The following is a 19,885-nucleotide window of genomic DNA, read 5'->3' on the forward strand; positions in this document are numbered from 1 at the left end:
TTTAGTAAAAACAGGTATAATGACATGTTTTCTGTATTTTCCTAACAAGGTATATGGTATAAAGATTTGCCTCCAGAGAATTATTTTGGTTGTGTGTGCTCCCTGGGCCTAAGACCATACAAATGATCTTTGAAATCACAACAGAAAATTTCTGGAATATTAACTGCCTCCCTTACTTATAGATTTGCCTGTGATAATAGTAGAAAGCTGGAGAACCAGGATTCCCTTCAGGTCTCCAAGGCAACTGTCCAGGTGACCAGGGTCATTGTTACTGGCCTAACTGTTGATATGACTACTGAAACCTTGGAAACGAAACTAAACAGAGGACTTGCCCAGTATCCTCAGACTTGCAAGACATAGGCATATCTGTAAACATGTCTAAGGAAAGGATAGCAAAACTAGAAGAGGTATGCAAAGTTGAAGGGAGGGAATGGGTTGAAGGCATTTTCTTTATTGCAGTTTCAGGATCACTACCAAAAGTACCTCCCTCCCATTTACTGGAAAAGGTCTGTGTCGTAAAAATAGGGCAGTAATAGGAGTAAGACTATGTCTGGCACACTATGTTTTGTTTTTTGTTTTTTTTGCCAGTCCTGGGCTTGAGCTCAGGGCCTGAGCACTGTCCTTGGGTTTTCTCAAGGCTAGAGCTCTAACACTTGAGCTTCAGCACCACTTCTGGCTTTTTTTTCTATATATGTGGTACTGAGGAATCGAACCCGGGTCTTCATGCATGCTAGGCAAGCACTTTAACACTAGGCCAAACTCCCAGCCCACATAGTATGTTTTTTGTTTTACCCTAACTCCTGCATGTTTTCCCTGATCCATTCTGAAAATAGTCCAGCTTGCTTCCCATCTTAAGGAAGCTGACAAGGCTCTGCTAGAATAGTATTGGAGGGAAGTGTTGGATATTAAGGCAGATTGACAAAACTCATTTCTTGCAGAGTCTTCAAAGGGCTGCGGGACTTAAGAAGACGGTTGATAGGTAATGTATTTCTTCCCTTTATCCTTCATTCAATTTGACCATATATCCCTGAGTACCTCTTCTCCATCTTTTTTGTTTGCCAGTCTGGGGCTTGAACTCGGGGCCTGGGCACTGCCCTTGGGCTTTCTCAAGGCTAGCACTCGACCACTTGAGCCATAGCACCACTTCTGGCTTATTCTATGTATGTGGTACCAAGGGATTGAACCTAGGGCTTTGTGCATGCTAGGCAAGCACTCTACTAGTAGGCCAAACGGCTGGCCCCTAGTGCTCTACTTCTTGAGACACACCACCACTTCTGGCTTTTTCTGTGGTATGAGGGAATCAAACCCAGGGCTTTGTGCATGCTGGGCAAGCACTCTACCACTAGGCTATGATCCACGCCCCATCACAGCCTGCCCGGGGCTGGCTTTAAACCATGATCCTCAGATCTTAGCCTCCTGAGTCACTTGGATTACAGGCATCACCACCACCCTCCCCCCCCAAAATAAAACTATATAGACTATTTTTTTTTTTACAACAGCAGGAGATCTGGTGATAAAGCAACCTCACTGATTTTTTTTTTTTTTTTGGTCTCCATTCCTCTAACCCCTAACATCTATACTTGTGGCAGGTGGCAAAAGATACATACAAACTGTTGGTGGCAAATGACATTGAGTCAGAGGAGAAACTTTTATGCCGCCCTGAGGATGCGGGATGTCATGGCACAAGAATTAGTATTGGCCAACAAACAGCTACTGCTGGTGAGTTCTAGGAAGGAAGCCTGAAATCTTGTCCTTTATTGCCCTGTGCCTTCACCAACTGCGATTTCAATCTCCTAGTCTGTCATGACCCACCCACCTCATTTGCCTCTGAAGTGCTTCACCATTACACCAGAACAATACTTCAACTGCAAATGCCAAAGCTCTTTTCAGTAAGTGATTAGAATCTGCATCCAATTTGCAGGTGACACATTTTAAAGTCCCAAAGGGCATTGCAGTCTATGTTCCTTTCATCCTAGTGAAATTCTAAATAGCCTCTTAGCACATCTTTCTCTCTCTCTGGGCTTTCAATTGGAGTCATGCCACTATCTTTATAACCCAGGTTCCTAGTAGATTTCCTGGCTCATGGTATTTTCTCAGCCAATATTTGCTGAATATTGAACCCATGGAGAAGAAATTGTATAGGCTTCCTCTTCCCTCAAATCTGCCCCCAATATACTACGGAATCCCTAGTTTTTATATCCTAACTATCTAGTCTTCTTTTGTCCCTCCTACCCATTCCACAAGCAGGGTACAGAGAGGTAATGATATAAGACTGTAGGCCTTGAGTCAGGTATGGGTTCACATTCTGGCTTTGCCTCTTTAGTCCTTGGATCATCACTAATTCAGTATTCCTGCTACTTCTTAGCTTTATGACGAGCTAAGTCAAGAGTACACGATGGATGGTTAAGCAACCAAAACAAAGAATGAGAAAAAGGGGGTTAAATAGAGGACCAACACTATATTTTTCTTCCCTCTCCACCAGGTCCGCCAAGCTGCCCTGCACCAGCTGTTTGAAAAGGAGCATCAGCAGTACCAACGGGAACTAAATCAGATGGGCAAAGCTTTTTATGTGGAAAGACTCTGATGGCTTCCAAAATACTGCTCTTCCATTCTCATTGTGCCTAACCTATCCTTTCACCCTCTGCTGCCTTGAACTTCCCAAAATAGACCTGGACCTGGGCTTTCATCTCTTCCCTCACATAGGTCAACGCTGTTCTGCCATGTGGGAAAACCATGTATGAAAATCTGGTAGAAACAACAGTGACGCCTTGTGGTCAGTGTGGAATACACACTCTTGATGTAGGGATTGGAAATGTAATTTGAAAATTCTGATTTGACAAATAAAGCAATTTCCTACAGGGTTCAAACTTAGACCATGTGGCTCATTTTCTCAGCACTAAATCATTTGTTCTTAATTACTTTATGCTTAACTTCCTAGATTATTTGCAGCACTTCTTCCATGTCACTGGTCTTTTGTCTATATTAGGAAAAACAACTCTGAAAGTGGCTATTTATCTATAAATAAAACACTATGGTGCTTTCCTGTAAAGAGGCCTGAATTTGAGGCTTTGAGTCATAGCTCAGTTATTTTGAAACACTGAAGAAGCCTCTTTTCTCTAGGCCTGAATTCTTACCTCTACAAAAATGAGAGGATTCATAGCTAGGCACAGTGGCTCACACCTGTAATCCTAGCTACTCAGGAGGTTGAGATTTGAGGGTCACATTTCAAAGCCAGCTCAGGCACTAAAAACCATGAGACTCTTATCTCCAATTAATCACTTGAAAACCAGAAGTGGGGCTGTGGCTCAGGGGTAGGGTGGTAGCCTTGAGCTAAAGAGCTCAGGGACAGCGCCCAAGGCCCAGAGTTCAAGTCCCACGACCCACAAAAAAAAAAATATCTCAAATACGGTACCTACCAACAGTCAATGGTTTACCTTATAGTATCTGAAACCAGAGGGACACACACACACCATTTTGATGCCAGTACCAGCTGTAAGAACACATCTTTAGGGCCAGACGCATGGTCTAGTGGCAGAATACTCACCTAGGATGCATGAAGCCCTGGGTTTGATTCCTCAGTACCACATACACAAAAAAGCCAGAGTGGAGCTGTGACTCAAGTGGTAGAGTGCTAACTTTGAGAAAGTTCAAGGGCAGTGTGTAGGCCCTGAGTTCAAGCCTCAGGACAGGTAAAAAAAAATCTTTATTTCAAAAATTAATTTGTTTTTAATATCTTTAGTTGTATAGGAGAATATCAATTCAACAAATTCATTTATCTATCTTAATAGGACCCCTTCTGCTGTTTTCCACAAACCACTGTTTTTTCACCATTATACCTGAACAATTACATAACTCCAAATACCATACCACCAGGTGACCAAATCACCCTGAACATGCTTGATCTCATTTCAGAAATGAAATAGAGTCAGCCTGGTTAGTACTTGGAAGTAAAACACAGCAATGCTCTCTGATGTAATCACCATTATACATTATCTTAATAGTCACCTCACAGTGTCCATCTTCACTGGTCACTCATCGTCGCCACCACATATTCTCTTCCTACTTTCCTTTTCATGTGTCTGCATCTCCACTGCAAAACTCACACACATTACTTCTCCCTCTTCCCTCAAGTCTGTCTCCACCCTTCAATATACTACTCAATCCCCAATTTTTCATATCCTAGCTGATAGGACTTCTTGTCCCTACTCATCCCACTGAGCAGAGCAAGGAGAGGTAATGGTATAAATAGAAGAGTATAGGCTTTGGAGTTAGCTTTGGGTTCACATTCAGGCTTTGTCTCTTTTGTTCTTGTATCATGTGTAAGTGATTTATCATTTTATCCATCTCACAGGGTCATGTCCATGGAGAGAGAGAAAGTAAGTCCAATGCTTAGCACACAATATAGGTATCTCTATTTTCCATCTCACACAATTTCTCTGTGACCCAGGTCCCATTGTGTGTGTGTGTGTGTGTGTGTGTGTGTGTGTGTGTGTGTGTGTGTGTGTGTGTGTGTGTTTATCTTGGGGCTTGAACTTGGCCTGGGCGCTGTACCTGAGCTCTTCAGCTCAAGGCTACCACCCTACCCTTGAGCCAAGTCCCACTTCCCCTTTTCTAGAGGTTAATTAGAGATAAGAGTCTCAGATCCTTTTGTGCCTGGGCTGGCTTTGAACGTTGATCTTCAGATCTCAGCCTCCTAAGTAGCTAGGATCACAGGCGTGAGCCACCACGCCCCGCAGCCAGGTCCCACCAACCATTAATTCATATGTCATTCTTTGTCTTATGCTCATCTCTTCCTATGCCCTTATTCATCCATCTATCCACCAAATTCTATTACCTCTACTTCCTAAATCCTCATCATTAGTAACTACTTGTGAGTCTTTAACCAAACAAGACATGGATCTCACAAGCTGATGGGGGAGGCAGGCCTTGGATAGAAACGATAGATATCGCCATACACTGGTGGCTCACACCTGTAATTCTAGTTGCTCAGGAGGCTGAGATCTGAGGATCCTGGTTCAAAAAGCCAGCCTCAGCAGGAAAGTATGTGAGACTGTAATCTTAAATTACAGAAAAAGCCAGATGTGGTCCTGTGGCTCAAGTGCTAGCCTTAAGCAAAAGGAGCTCAGAGACAATGGCCAGGCCCCGAGTTCAAGGCCCAGGACTAGCAAAAAAAAAAAAAAAAGTGATATCATGTAAGTTTTGTGATTTTATTTTTGGCAGTCCTGGGGCTTGAACTCAAGGCGTGGGCATTGTCCTTGGGTTTTCTCAAGGCTAGAGCTCTACCACTTGAGCACCACTTCCAGCTTTTTTTTTTTTTTTTTCTGCCAGTCCTGGGCTTGAGCTCAGGGCCTGAGCACTGTCCTTGGACTTTCTCAAGGCTAGAGCTCTACCACTTGAGCCTCAGCACCACTTCCAGCTTTTTTCTATGTATGTGGTACTGAGGAATCGAACCCGGGTCTTCATGCATGCTAGGCAAACACTTTAACCACTAGGCCAAACTCCCGGCCCCACTTCCAGCTTTTTCTGCATATGTGATACCAAGGAATTAAACCCAGGGTTTTGTGCATGATAGGCAAGCACTCTACCAGTAGGCCACATTCCCAGCCCCATTATGTGATTTTTATAGGAAACAAAACCACAAACACATGGCCTAGATTTGACCACAAAGCTGAGATTTGTTCTCCTGTTCTATTTCCCATCTTAACTTTACTTCTTTCATCTACCCTCTTATCTATCTCTCAGGCTACCTTTTGCTTCTTATTTATAGGTACCTAGAGTTAGGAGAATAGGCTTAAATAATGAATAGATGTGGGCTTCAATCTGGCTCACATTTGTTCGTTGTGTGGCTTTAAAAAAATATTTGAATTTTCTGGGTTACAGCTCTTTATATGTGAAATGGAGATAATGCCTACTTTATTAAGTTGCTGTGGTAATGAAATAAAGCAACTTAGCCCTTAGTTCAAACACAATTCCTGCCCCCCAGATTAACAGAAAGCTGCACATAATGTCTAATAAATGGGCCCCACAATGATGTTTCCTTCCCTTAGTTGTTTTTACTGCTTTTCTTATTCTATTGCTGCATGTCCCCTACCCTCTACCACATCCTTCACTAAACATTTCCATTTCTCATCTTGCCTCTGTTCATTTCGGCCCACAGAGTACAATCCCTTCTGCCTTGATCTCTAACACTGGCCTCTTACCTCAGGGCTTGTCAGTGCCAAACTAGCTCTAGTATTGGCAGGTTGGCCCCCTACACAGCCCTTTGTCCCTGTTCTTCTCTGCCTATTCTGTCTGCTTTCATCACATCACTTCATTGTACCCATCCAGCCCCTCTTGTCTCGGTTCCTGTTGCCTTACCCAGATCTTGTGTCTCTGAAGGGTTTGTCCTATTTGAAATGGCTGCACAGGAAGCCATAAGAGGCCATGTGATGTGTCTATATAGTTATGCATCCAAAGTTTCCTTATAAGAGTGCTATTCCTTGCCACACCAACATTCCCAGTATGTCTCTTCCCCTAGAACCTCAAACACTAAAGTCCTTTGAATTCTTTTTTTTTTTTTTTTTTTTTTGCCAGTCCTGGGCTTGAGCTCAGGGCCTGAGCACTGTCCTTGGACTTTCTCAAGGCTAGAGCTCTACCACTTGAGCCTCAGCACCACTTCCGGCTTTTTTCTATGTATGTGGTACCGAGGAATCGAACCCGGGCCTTCGTGCATGCTAGGCAAGCACTTTAACCACTAGGCCAAACTCCCGGCCCCTGTCCTTTCAATTCTTGCTAGCCCTTTTCCAGCCTTTTTCTTGCAACCTCAGATTCCTTGATGTGGGCATGTTGGAAGAGAAGGGAGCTAGTATTGCAGAGGGTTAGGGAAAAGATGGACATTAAGGATAAGAAGAGATTATGACAGTGGCTCACACCTCTCATCCTAGGTACTCAAGATAGCTACTCAGGAGGTTGAGACCTGAAGATGGAGGTTCAAAGCCAGCCCAGGCACTAAAGAGCATGAGACTCTTTTTTTTTTTTTTTTGTGGGTCATGAGGCTTGAACTCGGCAGGGGATCGTCCGTCCCTTAGCTCTTCAGCTCAAGGTTACCACCCTGCCCTTGAGCCAAGCCCCATTTCCCAGTTTTCTAGAGGTTAATTGAAGATTAGAGTCTCAGGTCCTTTTGTGCATGGGCTGGCTTTGAACCTTGATCCTCAGATCTCAGCATCCTGAGTAGCTAGGATTACAGGTGTGAGCCACTGTACCAGGCATGAGAACTTAAGACTCTTATTTCCAATTAATCACTACAAAATGAGAAGTGGGGCTGTGGCTCAAGGAGTAGGGAGGTAGCTTTGAGCTGAAGAGCTCACGGACAGCGCCCAGGCCCAGAGTTCAAGCCCCATGACCAACCCTCCCCCCAAAGAAAAAGAGATTTTGACAAAATAAATATAACACACACAAACATACACACACTTCTTTGGAAACCAACATAAGATACCACCACAGCACGGGGCACGGTGGCTCATGCCTGTAATCCTAGCTACTCAGGAGGCTGAGATCTAAGGATCTCAGTTCAAAGCCAGCCAGGGCACCACTAAAGAACTTGAGACTCTTATCTCCAATTAATCACTAGAAAACGGGAAGTAGGGCTGTGGGCTCCAGAGGGAAAGTGTTAGCCTTGTGCTGAAGAACTCAGGGACAGAGTCCAGGCCCAGAGTTGAAGCCCCAAGACCCACCCCTCCACCCTCCACACACCACAAGACAATGCCACAAATAACTACCTTGAGGTCTGAGTGCCCATTTTTTAGTTTTCCCCTGGAAGGCAAGAGCCATGCAATAGGAATTGACTGGAACTATTGATCTGGATTCAAGGTCACCGTGGAATTCCATGTATGAGGTTGGGATGTCAAAAGTAATGGGAACAAGGACACATGGAACATGCCTGGGGCCTGGTACAGTGTCCTTCCACCCCCACTCTTCCATCCAAACCCCTAGTCTCGAGTGCAGCTATAACTTGGACTCCTTTCTGTCACAGCAGAATGAAGCATCTGCCTACCACATGTCATCCAACAGAACTGATTCTCTCCAAAAGAAAAGAAGGAAAGCAGGCTGGATGTTTGTGAAGGAAGACCCTTGGAGAAATAGCCTGAGAGTAGAATGGCATTTTCTTTTTCACTTGTAAATTCAAAGCTCCAGAAGAGGAGAGTCCTAAGGACTGCAAGTTGCTTCCAGAGAGGTTTCTCTCTCTAATTCTCAATCGAAAGCCTTAGTTTCAATTTTCTGGATCTCAGGATACAGCTTGCTAGTGAGACAGTTTACTCTTTTTTACTGGACAGCCAAAGGTGACCTTAAGGAGGATGCCTGGAGGACATGAAGAGAAGGTGAGAAGGGACAAGATGGTGGAATGAAGCAGCCTAGAATTTTAGAAGTTTTTCATGGCTATTTATCTGTAGCACCTAAGAGTGTTTCAAGGTGGAGCCCACAGAGAATACCTCAGCAATCTTGTGGGGGAGCTCTGGCAAGGTTACAAGTCCTATTAGAAAGGTATTGCAGTATACACCCGCATCACCCAGAAAGCCTCAGGGCAGCTGGAAGAGAACAGGTGGTAAAGCTGATGAGGACCTGCCAACACCACTAATTCTCTGGGTGCTGAGGCTGTGACAAAAGAGGGGGAAGTTTTGTGCGGGAGCTCTGGGGAATGATAAGCTCTGGATAGGAAGCCCCCGCCTGGTAATCTTTATGATTAAGTCAACGTGACCCAGCAGAGGCCAGGTTCTGGTGTACAAGAAGTTATGGCAGGAATGCCATGAAAGTCAGACAAACAAGAGATGGCTGCTTAGGGAAGAGCAGAAGTCAGTGCCCTTCAAGAAGATTGCTCTCTATCCATGCATGATTGGGCCTTGATATCTCTGCCCTGACCTTCCTTTGCAGTGAGGAGGGAGACAGATGACCACCAAAGTTTGCCTGCCTGCTTCTGTGTGATATGTTTGATATTGGGTTGTTTAATTAGGAACCAACTAAATGTCAAACATTCTTACAGCTGTGGGTGATTCCACCTCTGGGGATCCTGTCTGTTCATTTTACTAAAACGTTATTTTCTCCAGCACTCTCCTGAAAAATCAGAAGCTGCAACCTATATGGGTTTTAATCTTAGCCTTGAGGGCTGGTATGGACGTGGGAAAGAGCCAGAAGTTGAGGATGAAATATTTTCTTATCTTGTTTCTGTATACTAGAAGAAATATATCTCTTTATCTTCACTTTTTCTTTGTATTCTCTTCCCTTTCACTTGTCCCTGCCTCTCCATCACCCACTGTTTCCTTTTCTCTTGTAACATATCTTTGTTTCCTAGTCCTTGTCCATGGCCAGTATCCAAAGTTGCAATGTTTGGGTCTTCTGGGTTTTTTTGTTTTTGTTTTTTTAATGTGTGTGTGTGTGTGTGTGTGTGTGTGTGTGTGTGTGTGTGTGTGTGTGTGTGTGTTTGAGAGGGAGAGGGGAGAGAGAGAGAGAGAGAGAGAGAGAGAGAGAGAGAGAGAGAGAGAGAGAGAGAGAGGTGACCAGGTTTGAATTCAAGGCTTTAATCCTTGCTCAGCTTTCTTGATCATAGCTGGCATTCTAGCATTTGAGCCATGCTTCCAATCCAGCATTTTGCTGATCAACTAGAAATTAAGTCTGAAGACTTTTCTGCTGGTTCGCTTAAAATGGCAATCATCCATGTCTCCACTTCCTGAGTAGCTAGGAGTATAGACATGAGCCACTTGTACCTAATCTCTCTCCCTCCCTCTCTCTCTCTCTTTTCTCTCTTCTCTTCTCTTCTCTTCTCTTCTCTTCTCTTCTCTTCTCTTCTCTTCTTCTTCTCTCTCTCTCTCTCTCTCTCTCTCTCTCTCTCTCTCTCTCTCTCTCTCTCTCTCTCTCTCTCTCTCTCTGTTATGGGGCTAGAACTCAGGGCAAGGCTAGTACTCTACCACTTCAAACCACAGCTCCTCTTCTGGTTTTCTGGTGATCAATTGGAGATAAGAGTCTCAGGGACTGGGGCCGGGAGTTTGGCCTAGTGGTAGAGTGCTTGTCTAGCATGCACAAAGACCTGGGTTTGATTCCTCGGTACCACATACATAGAAAAAACCCAGAAGTGGTGCTGAGGCTCAAGTGGTAGAGCTCTAGCCTTGAGAAAGTCCAATGACAGTGCTCAGGCCCTGAGCTTAAGCCCAGGACTAGCAAAAAAAAAAAAAAAGAGAGAGAGTCTCAGGGACTTTCCTACTCAGATTGGCTTTGAACCATGATCCTCTTAGCCTCTTGAGTAGCTATGATTACTGGCATGAACCATCAGTACCCAGCCCAACACTATTTTCAAGAGTTAACTGATGGTTTAACTGCCTAGTCTACTACTATTGCTCTGACTGGAAGCTCTCATAAATGGACCAGCTCTGCTTTGCATTCTGTCCTGTTGGTTGTCTCAGTCCACACAATGCTGAAGTTTAGCATTAACACTATCTTTGACATTATGACTAATTAGAGCCATTTATATTCTTCCCTAATTGCTCTGGTCACCTTGAACTGTGCCTACTTCTCTCTTGGCCCATTCTTAGATATATGGCATCAGTGTACAGGGATCAATTGCCACCTGTCAATAACAAGGCTCCAAGTGAAAAAAATGAATATTGCCTGGCGAATAATTGGAGAGAACAGGGTCAGTAATGATGATTACAATCAGTAATCATAGTAGGTTATGAACTAGGTTGGCAATTTTTTGTTGTTGTTGTTGGTCATGGAACTTGAACTTGGGCCTCAGCTCATGGCTTTTGCCCTACCCCTTGAACCACAGCATCACTTCTGGTTTTCTGGTCGTTAATTGGAGATAAGAGTCTAATGGACTTTTTAGTACCTAGGCTGGCTTTGAACCGAAATCCTCAGATCCCAGCCTCCTATGTATCTAGGATTACAGGTGTGAGCCACCACACTCGGCTAGGATGGTAATTTTTTTTAATGAAGGGTGAGGGTAAACAGAAGAGTAGATGGCAACACAGATCTTGATATGTGTGGGTCCACATGTTCTGTTTTAACATAGCTATGACTTTTTTAAAATAGAGCCTATGATCTTTTCTGGATCATTTTGACCCTCTCCTGTTTCTCTTCTCGAGCCACTTGAAACTCTGGGATAGTCTTCCAGATCCCAGGCTTACCCTCACATTTGACTGCCATAGCTCTTAGGGGAGAGGAAACATGTCTCCCTGTCAATTAGAGACTCCCAAAATAGCATGGCAATTTGATCTATGGATTTGAGGGAATTGTTAAGGATCATGACTGACCTCCCCTCTTCACTGCTGCCAAAGCTGCTATTATTAAGTTCACACAATGGAGTTTGATGAGCATCCAACCAAGTCCAGGGAGTTAAAGGACAAGTAGGATATTCTGTATGAAAACTAGAATTGCCAAAGACCCCTTCTTTACTTCAATATTCTCCGCTTCCCTGTCTCAGCACTTTTAAAACACCCATAGAGCTTTCCAGAATGAGTGGAAAGTTTCAGGGTCAGGGAGAGGCTCTCCCCATCCCCCACTTTCCATTGTCTAAAATCGGCCTCAGCTGTTCCTCATTTTTTTTTCTTTCTGATGATGTCAGTCCATCAATGTGTCTCACCCTGTGTTGCCACAGGAGAACAACGATGGGATGGGGGGAACTAGAAAGTCCATATTAGGAATAAGAGGTGGAGCAGTGGGCACAGATAAAGGCTCCAGCCCGGGGGAACTCCTAGTCACTCAGGCAGCAGCCCCTCCTTTTGTGCCCTCATCTCCAGTTCTCCAGTGTTCTCAGGTAAGTCCACCAACAAGCCACTGCTCATGATGGAGGCCATCAAGAAAAAGATGCAGATGCTGAAGCTGGATAAGGAGAATGCTCTTGATCGGGCAGAGCAAGCTGAAGCTGAGCAGAAGCAGGCAGAAGAAAGAAGCAAACAGGTAGGCACCGGCTTTGGTATTTTTCAGCTGCTAAAAGTTGAAAAAGAGTTTTCATGGGAAAGGAAGTGATTTCTGGTATCAGCTCCTTCTCTGAGTGAGAGAGATTCCACAGACTCCCTGAAGGTAGAAACTACCAAGAGTATCTAACTCAAGGACTGCCTATATAACCTTGGGAAAGTCAGTGGCCCCTCTGTACCATAGCATGACTGCACCAAACCATGTTTTGGAAGAATCTCCTACTTCTAAAGGGAAAGGTAAGAGTTTATCATACATTATCTCCTTTAAATTCCATCATAGGCATCTGTATCCTTTAATATTGACCATTAACAGGTCTTGGATGCAAACTCTAGATGGTTTGGGCATATTAGGATTAGAGATCACAAGATCACAGGTCAAACCACAGCATAACTCCTGGAGCAATGGGCTGAAAGTAGCCTGAGAGAAAGTGATTTCTGGGGATGGTAGCATGGAGGCTGGGCTGAGGAATCTATTAGAATCCAACTCTGCATAGTTGTGTGTATATATGTCTGTATATATGTCCCTGTATGTGATTCTCTGGGTCTCTATAGCTAGAGGATGAACTAGCAGCCATGCAGAAAAAGCTCAAAGGGACAGAGGATGAGCTGGACAAATACTCTGAAGCTTTGAAGGATGCCCAGGAGAAGCTGGAGCTAGCAGAAAAGAAGGCAGCTGATGTGAGTATTATAGAGATAGAAAATGAGCCCAATCTACATGTGTAGATGTATGACTACATTCTAAACACATTTTGACATATGCACACACACACACACACACACACTTGTGGGGTCACAGAACATAGGCATACATCCCCAATTACATTTTTGTGTATAAGTCTATGCTAGTATAGCTTCATAATGGAATACCCTGTTTTTCTCAAAGAGATGTTGGGGTTAGGGCTAGAGCTCAGTGGTATATATGAAGCCATAGGTTTAGCCTCACCATTGGAAAACAAAGTGTAGAGTCTTATTATCCTTTTCACTTCCCAGCCTAGGGATTTAATGATCTTTTCTAGGACCCACACAAAGAGGGGACTCCAAGACCATAGTGCTATCATGTATCTCACCTCCTCCCCCATGTCACATTCTTAGCTTTTGTGTACAGGGTTTGGCATGTAGATACGTGTATTAATAGGGAACGTCTCATATCTCAACTGTCCAACAAAGCCAGCTTGTATTTCACAATGGGAAATGGAGGTCACATTGACCCTGGCCTTATATGGGTATATTTATTTTGGCCAATGTGAGCACCTGCTCTTATACTACAGAGAAGCCATAAGAAACATAGTTTACAGGAGGACAGATAGGTCTCTAGAGTGAAATATAATAGGGACTAAGAATGAATCTTAGGACTAACGATATCACCAACAGACCTTACTCTATGATCTTGGATAAATTAGATTCCATAGGGATGATTTTTCACATTTTGAAATGAAATAAATCACATTTTCCACTTCATGTTATCCTGTAATTAACTACTTTCTTTGTTCTTTACTTTGAAGTTTGATGAAAAGAAAAATGAGAAACTAGGCAAAAAGTGATGTTGTTTGGTAGAAGTGGAGGTTGAACCTGATCAGGGCTGCTTGCTTGCTAAAGAGACACCCTAGTTCTTGACCCATGCTCAGCCTCAAAAACAAAAAACAAGGCCTCACTATGTATCCAAGGCTGGAACTCTTTTTTTTTTCTTTTGCCAGTCCTGGGTTTGAACTCAGGGCCTAAGCACTGTCCTTGGACTTTCTCAAGGCAAGAGCTCTACCACTTGAGCCTCAGCATCACCTCCAGCTTTTTTTCAATGTATGTGGTACCAAGGAATCAAACTTGGGTCTTCATGCATGCTAGGCAAGCACTCTATGACTAGGCCAAACTCCAGGCCCATGGACCTCTTGTAATCTTCCTGCCTCGGGATTACAGACATGTACCACTACACCTGGCATAGGAGAATTGTTTAGAAAAGTATCATAGGTCTATTTCTTTCTTGGGGGAGGAATGTTGCAATTAAACCTTCCCACTGAAGCTATACTCCTTGCTGATAGTGGTCTTAAAAGTAACAAAAGAATAGAATATCACATTATTTTTTTTCTTTTGCCAGTCCTGGGGCTTGAACTCAAGGCCTGGGCACTGTCCTTACGCTTCTTTTGCTCAAGGCTCTACCACTTGAGCCACAGTGCTACTTCTAGCCTTTTCTGTTTATCCTGTACTGAATAATTGAACCTAGGACTTCATGCATGCTAGGCAAGCACTCTACCACCAAGACACACCCCTAGCCCCTTATAATATCACATTAAGAATGGAAATATAGTCACTTCCTAGAGAACTGAGTTAAAAGAAAATCAGAAGTTTGTGTTATTTAAAATCACATTTGCTTTTGGAAAATAACTAGAAGGTCAGAGCTTACCATTTTCAAATGCTTTCACAACTTCAGATTCAATCTCTGCCATTATGTTTCTATTCTTCCCTTAGACTTTCCAGCATTTTCAATGGCTCAATGAAGTGGTAAGGGTTGACTATATGATGCCAGAGATCAGAAACACAATTGAATAATACACATTATGAACACGCATATTTTCCAAACTATTCTCCCTTCCCAGAGATCTGAAAAACAAATAAGCAAAATAATAATCACCCTACAAATCACCCCAAGGGCTTTGTGCAAATACTTAATGGTTGCTGGAGTTGTCTAGGCTAGGTTCCAGGTATATAACAGGAAGAAATGAGTTTTCTCGGATTTGTACAATATTAGTTTTGTGAGAGGTTAGGTTCATAATTACCTGAAACAATATGTAGGCTTATGGAGGTGTGCTCTAGATGTGAGAAAACAGATAGTTTTATGTAGGATTTTAGAAGATAATATACCAACATCATCAAGAAGATTGAGGAATTTCCTAGAGTTGAAGTATGCCTGCCTTAAGATGTTTCACACAAATGCATTCACACACTTGGGTAGAGAATGTGTTTAGGTAGAGGATATACTTAAACATGGTGTATAGAAGTCTCCTTGTATTTATCTGGGAAACCTCTGAAATTCATTCAAACATGTAAAATATTGATGTAAAAAAAAACCCACTGTGTTTAACCCTTCTTCCTTTTAGGTGTTTATAAGAACTGGAGCTGGGGCCGGGAGTTTTGCCTAGTGGTTAAAGTGCTTGCCTAGCATACACAAAGACCCGGCTTCAATTCCTTGGTACCACATACATAGAAAAAAGCCGGAAGTGGTGCTGAGGCTCAAGTGGTAGAGCTCTAGCCTTGAGAAAGTCCAAGGACAGTGCTCAGGCCCTGAGCTCAAGCCCAGGACTGGCAAAAAAAAAAAAAAAAAGAACTGGAGCTGGAGCCTGGGCCAGGGGTTCATGCCTGTAATCCTAGTACTCAGGAGTCTGAGATCACATTTTAAAGCCAGCCCAGGGAGGAAAGTCAGTGAGACTGTTATCTCCAATAAGCTACTCATTAAAAAAACAAAAACAAATGGGGCTTGGAGTGTGGTCTAGTGGTAGATTGCTTGCCTATAATGCCCAAAGCCCTGGGTTCGATTCCTTGGTACCACATATACAGAAACAGTCAGAAGTGGTACTGTGGCTCAAGTGGTAGAGCCCTAGCCTTGAGAAAGCCCTTGAGCTCAGGCCCTGAGTTCAAGCCTCAGGGCTAGCAAAAAAAAAAAAAAGTTGGAAATGGTGCTGGGGCTCAAGTGGTACTCAAGTGGTAGAGTGCTAGCTTTGAGCAAAAGAAGCTCAGGGTCAGCATCCAGGCCCAGAGTTCAAGCCTCAGGACTGGTAAACAAAAAAACAAAAACAAAAAAGAGAGCCAAGGGGCCAGGAGTTTGGCCTAGTGGTAGAGTGCTTGCCTAGCATGCACGAAGACCCGGGTTCGATTCCTCAGTACCACATACATAGAAAAAAGCCAGAAGTGGTGCTGAAGCTCAAGTGGTAGAGCTCTAGCCTTGAGAAAGTCCAAGGATAGTGCTCAGGCCCTGAGCTCAAGCACAGGACTGGCAAAAAAAAAAAAAAAGAGAGAGAGCCAAGTGCTGGTAGCTACTCCTGAGGCTGAGATCTGAGGATCATAGTTCAAAGCCAGCCTGGCCACAAAAGTTCCAGAGACTCTTATCTCCTATTAACCACCAGAAAACCAGAAATGGGGCTGTGGTTCAAGGTGAAGAGCTCAGAGACAATGCCCCTCCCGCCCTAACTTCAAGTCCCCAAACTGACACACACACACACACACACACACACACACACACACACACACACACACACGCACCCCAAAAAACTGGGAAAGGTGTTCAGTAATGAAAAGAAAGTTTAAAATAGAGAGCAAGGGGGCTGGAAGCATTGCCTAGTGGTAGTGTGCTTACCTAGCATGCACAAAGCCCTGGGTTCAATTTCCTGGAACCACATACACAGAAAAAGCCAGAACTGGTTCTTTCACTCAAGTGGCAGAGTGCTAGCCTTGAGCAAAAAGTGTCCAAGGACAGTGCCCAGACCCTGAGTTTAAGCCCTAGGACAGGCAAAAAAATAATTAAAAAAATAAATAAACTAGAGAGCAAGGGTTATAGTCATCTACAGCAGAATATATGCATCTTTGTGAGGAAGGTGCTCTGTCCAATACAAAAGAAGTTCACTTAGTTTATGTCCTTGAGATTAATAAATAAGTAAAACAAGACCATATTATGTAGATATAGCCGTAAGGAGGGAGCCAAATAATGACATATTTACACAAATGGTTCTGCTTATATGAGAAGCCTTTCTGAATGCACAGGATTAGCTTGTAGTGTTTGAACAGAGAAGGGAAATGGCCATTGCAAAGCCAGTATAAACTTGGTTTGATTGTTGCTGTTTTTGCCTTAGTTTTGTCTAATATTGTTTTTTATTGTAATAAAACAAACATACAAAATAAATTCACCATCTCAACTTTTTTTTTTTTCCTTTTTACTTGTGCTTGTACTGAGGCTTGAATTCAGGGCCTCATGTTCTTGCTTGGCTTTTTCCACTTAAACCACATCTTCAGTTACATTGTTGTTTTTTTCTTCTGGTTAATTGGAGATAATAGTGTCATGAACTTTCATGCCTAAGCTAGCTTTAAACTGTGGTCCTCATATCTCAGCCTCCTAAATAGCTAGCCTCCTAAATAATCAGTACCTGCTACAACCATCTTTAAGTATACAGTCAGTAGCACTTACTATATATTTACATTTTGTCCAACCATCTCTGAGGTCCTTTTATTTATTTAGGTAGTGGGGATTGAACTCAGAGCCCTGAGCTTTCTAGTAGAAGCTTTTCAGGAAGAAACAAGGGGAAAGAAGCATGCAATGATTAGAAGTCACAAGAGTCATATCACTATTTTTTTTTTCCAGTCCTGGGTTTGAGCTCAGGGCCTGAGCACTGTCCTTGGGCTTTCCTCAAGGCTAGTGTTCTACCCTGAGCCACCCCATCACTTCTGGCTTTTTCTATGTATGCGGTACAGAGGAATCGAACCTGGGTCTTCATGCGTGCTAGGCAGGCACTCTTACCACTAGGCCAAACTCCCGGCCCTACTATTATTATTATTATTATTATTATTATTATTATTATTTAAAGAACAATCATTGAGAGCAATGGCGAGGGGAAAGGGAAAAATGCATATATACACCTGTGGAAACGTTTTGTGTGTGTGTGTGTGTGTGTGTGTGTGTGTGTGTGTGTGTGTGTGTGTGTGTGTGTGTGTGTATTTTGCCAGTCCTGGACTTGAGCTCAAGGCCTGAGCACTGTCCTTGGGTTTTCTCAAAGACAGAGCTCTACCATTTGAGCCACAGCACCACTTCCGGCTTTTTCTATGTATGTGGTATCAAGAAATGGAACCTGGGTCTTCGTGCATGCTAGGCAAGCACTCTACCACTAGGCCAAACTCCTGGCCCCCTTAGTATTTTTTTTTTTTTTCAGTAGGCAAACAATAGAACTGGGCCCTTTGCTGCCTACTCATCATGCTCCCGCAGGAGGATATCAGCACTCAGCCAATCTGTCTCCCTGGATCAAGAGGAGATTATCTACTGGCCTCAGGAATGCAGTGGTGCTTTCAACACCTTTGCTTTTAGTTTGTTTAGGATGAAATCTTTGGCTCCTCCAATGGGAGTACAGGGAGTGCCCCCTGCTGATGACAAATTCTCATCACCTTTTCAGTCTTCAGATTTCTTGAAAAGAAGATGAAAAAATTCTTAGATCATCAGGACTGAGTTTACTGAGAATCAAATGCCTGACCTTCCTTTCTAATCTGTGGGGGTTATAGGGAACCAAAATGTTCAGGTTAATCTACTGAGCTAATTATTGTCTGTTCAAGTTGTTGTTGTTGTTTTCTAATTAGTCTCATTCCTCAAAGAGGAATTCCAAAAAGAAATAAGAAGATAGATCCTGTGGAGAAAGCATATTCAGAACTAGAAATACAAATGGAGAGAGCACTTGTCCTGTTAACATTCTCTAAAGTTGAGTTTTTGTTTTGTTTTGTTTTTTTCAATCCTGGGCCTTGAACTCAGGTCCTGGGCACTGTCCTTGGGCTTTCTCAAGGCTACAGCTCTATCTCTGGAGCCACAGCACCACCTCTGGCTTTTTTTCTATGTAGGCCACACTCCTAGCCCCTAAAGTTGAGATTCTTAATGTTAAGAATCTTGTTCTACATCCTAATTCTCTAAGGGCAAAGAGAACTCCAACACATTGTTACTGAAAAGTTGAGAGGAATACAAAGAAGTAGAGAAGATAAAAATTCTCCAGTCTCTTTACTATTATGCTTCCAGAAAGCTTATGTGACAATGCCCATAGGAGCTGTGTGTAGCTCCTAGTTTCAAGGGGTACCTAAAAGAGGAAATGCCAGCAATATTGGTGAAAGTTTTGACACAGAATAGAAGTTCAGTTCCACAGCAGTTTTCCAGGCACCTCTTACCTTACTGTTTGCACAAAGACTATGGTAACAGGTATCTGTAATACGTATTTATTTTTCCTGATCAAATAGGGGCCTAAGAGCCTTCTCACCTACAAAAGATATTTTAAGTGATTAAATTACTAAGGTTTGAAGGACCTGACAGGTTAGTTGTTGGTGTATCTGACTCTAAAAAGTAACTGGACAAACAAAAAAAAATTAAAAATAAAAGTAACTGGAAAAAGGATTGAAGGTGTGGCTCAAGTGATAGAGCACTTTCCTAGCAAGTATACAACCTTGAATTCAAACATCAGTACTACCAAAAAATAAAAATAAAATAACAGGAAAAAAAGACTGATAGACTGGTATTTAAGATTTTTTAATTACAATTTTTATTTTTTGAAATGGATTTGTTATGTGTGTAGCCTAGGCTTGGCTGACTTTGAACTTGAGGTCCTACACTCTGTGAGTACTGGAATTACAGGTGCATATCAAAGCAGAGAGCAAGACTGGTATTCTAAACAGAACACTTAAGTTCATAAGTGATGCTAAACAGAATGAGAACTTGGCTAACTTGCTCATCTCTTCTATTTCAATAATTCCTGTGATTGACTTTCAGAAGCGGAGAGAGAACCTACCTGGGTCGATTTTGACAAGGAGGCTCTTTGGGAGATGGTGCCCAGAAAAGATCTTTTTAAACTTTTCTTAGAATCTGGCTTGGGAGTCTGTCGTAGGGTGGGTGGAAGCCCAAACTAGGATGTAGAGGAGAGACAGACGGGGTGTCCAAGCGAGCAGGTAATGTGGTGACCGGTCGGCGATGGGAGTGTCAGGGCGGCCCCAGACTTGTAAGTGGGCCAACCACGGTGGGCCACAGGCCTGGCGGGAGAGGCTAGACAACGAAGCGCCTCCCACTTTCCCAAGTAGCCCACCCTTTCCCTCCCCTTCCCCCCCCCTCCCCGCCCCTTTCCTCCTTTGCTGGCCCCAGTAAAGGCCGGCAGGGAGTGGTCGCCCGGGGCTACGGGGAGGTCCCGCCCTTCTCGCCGCGACGTCCCTCCAGTGGCCTGCCTTCC

General features: G+C 43.4%; 1 protein-coding gene across 1 annotated transcript; it reads left to right on the plus strand.

The window, feature by feature from the left end:
• Positions 1-161: 161 nt before the first annotated feature.
• Cfap141 (cilia and flagella associated protein 141) lies at positions 162-2,678 on the plus strand. The gene is made up of 4 exons (XM_090340923.1): positions 162-407; positions 939-979; positions 1,590-1,719; positions 2,483-2,678. Exons 1-4 carry the CDS (start codon positions 375-377, stop codon positions 2,582-2,584), a joined length of 306 nt encoding a protein of 101 aa, XP_090197049.1. The 5' UTR covers positions 162-374; the 3' UTR covers positions 2,585-2,678.
• The last annotated feature ends 17,207 nt before the right edge of the window (positions 2,679-19,885 follow it).

This window comes from Megascapheus bottae, chromosome 10 (genome assembly GCF_031878675.1).
Source record: "Megascapheus bottae isolate mThoBot1 chromosome 10, mThoBot2.hap1, whole genome shotgun sequence".
Taxonomy (NCBI): domain Eukaryota; kingdom Metazoa; phylum Chordata; class Mammalia; order Rodentia; family Geomyidae; genus Megascapheus; species Megascapheus bottae.

What these genes read in the sequence shown, in the direction of transcription:
- Cfap141 (XM_090340923.1), top strand. Translation starts at nt 375, where the DNA reads ATGTCTAAGGAAAGGATAGCAAAACTAGAAGAG. An exon ending in CTTAAGAAGACGGTTGATAG is followed by an intron (nt 980 to 1,589) that starts GTAATGTATTTC and finishes TACTTGTGGCAG; the next exon opens with GTGGCAAAAGATACATACAA. An exon ending in CCAACAAACAGCTACTGCTG is followed by an intron (nt 1,720 to 2,482) that starts GTGAGTTCTAGG and finishes CCTCTCCACCAG; the next exon opens with GTCCGCCAAGCTGCCCTGCA.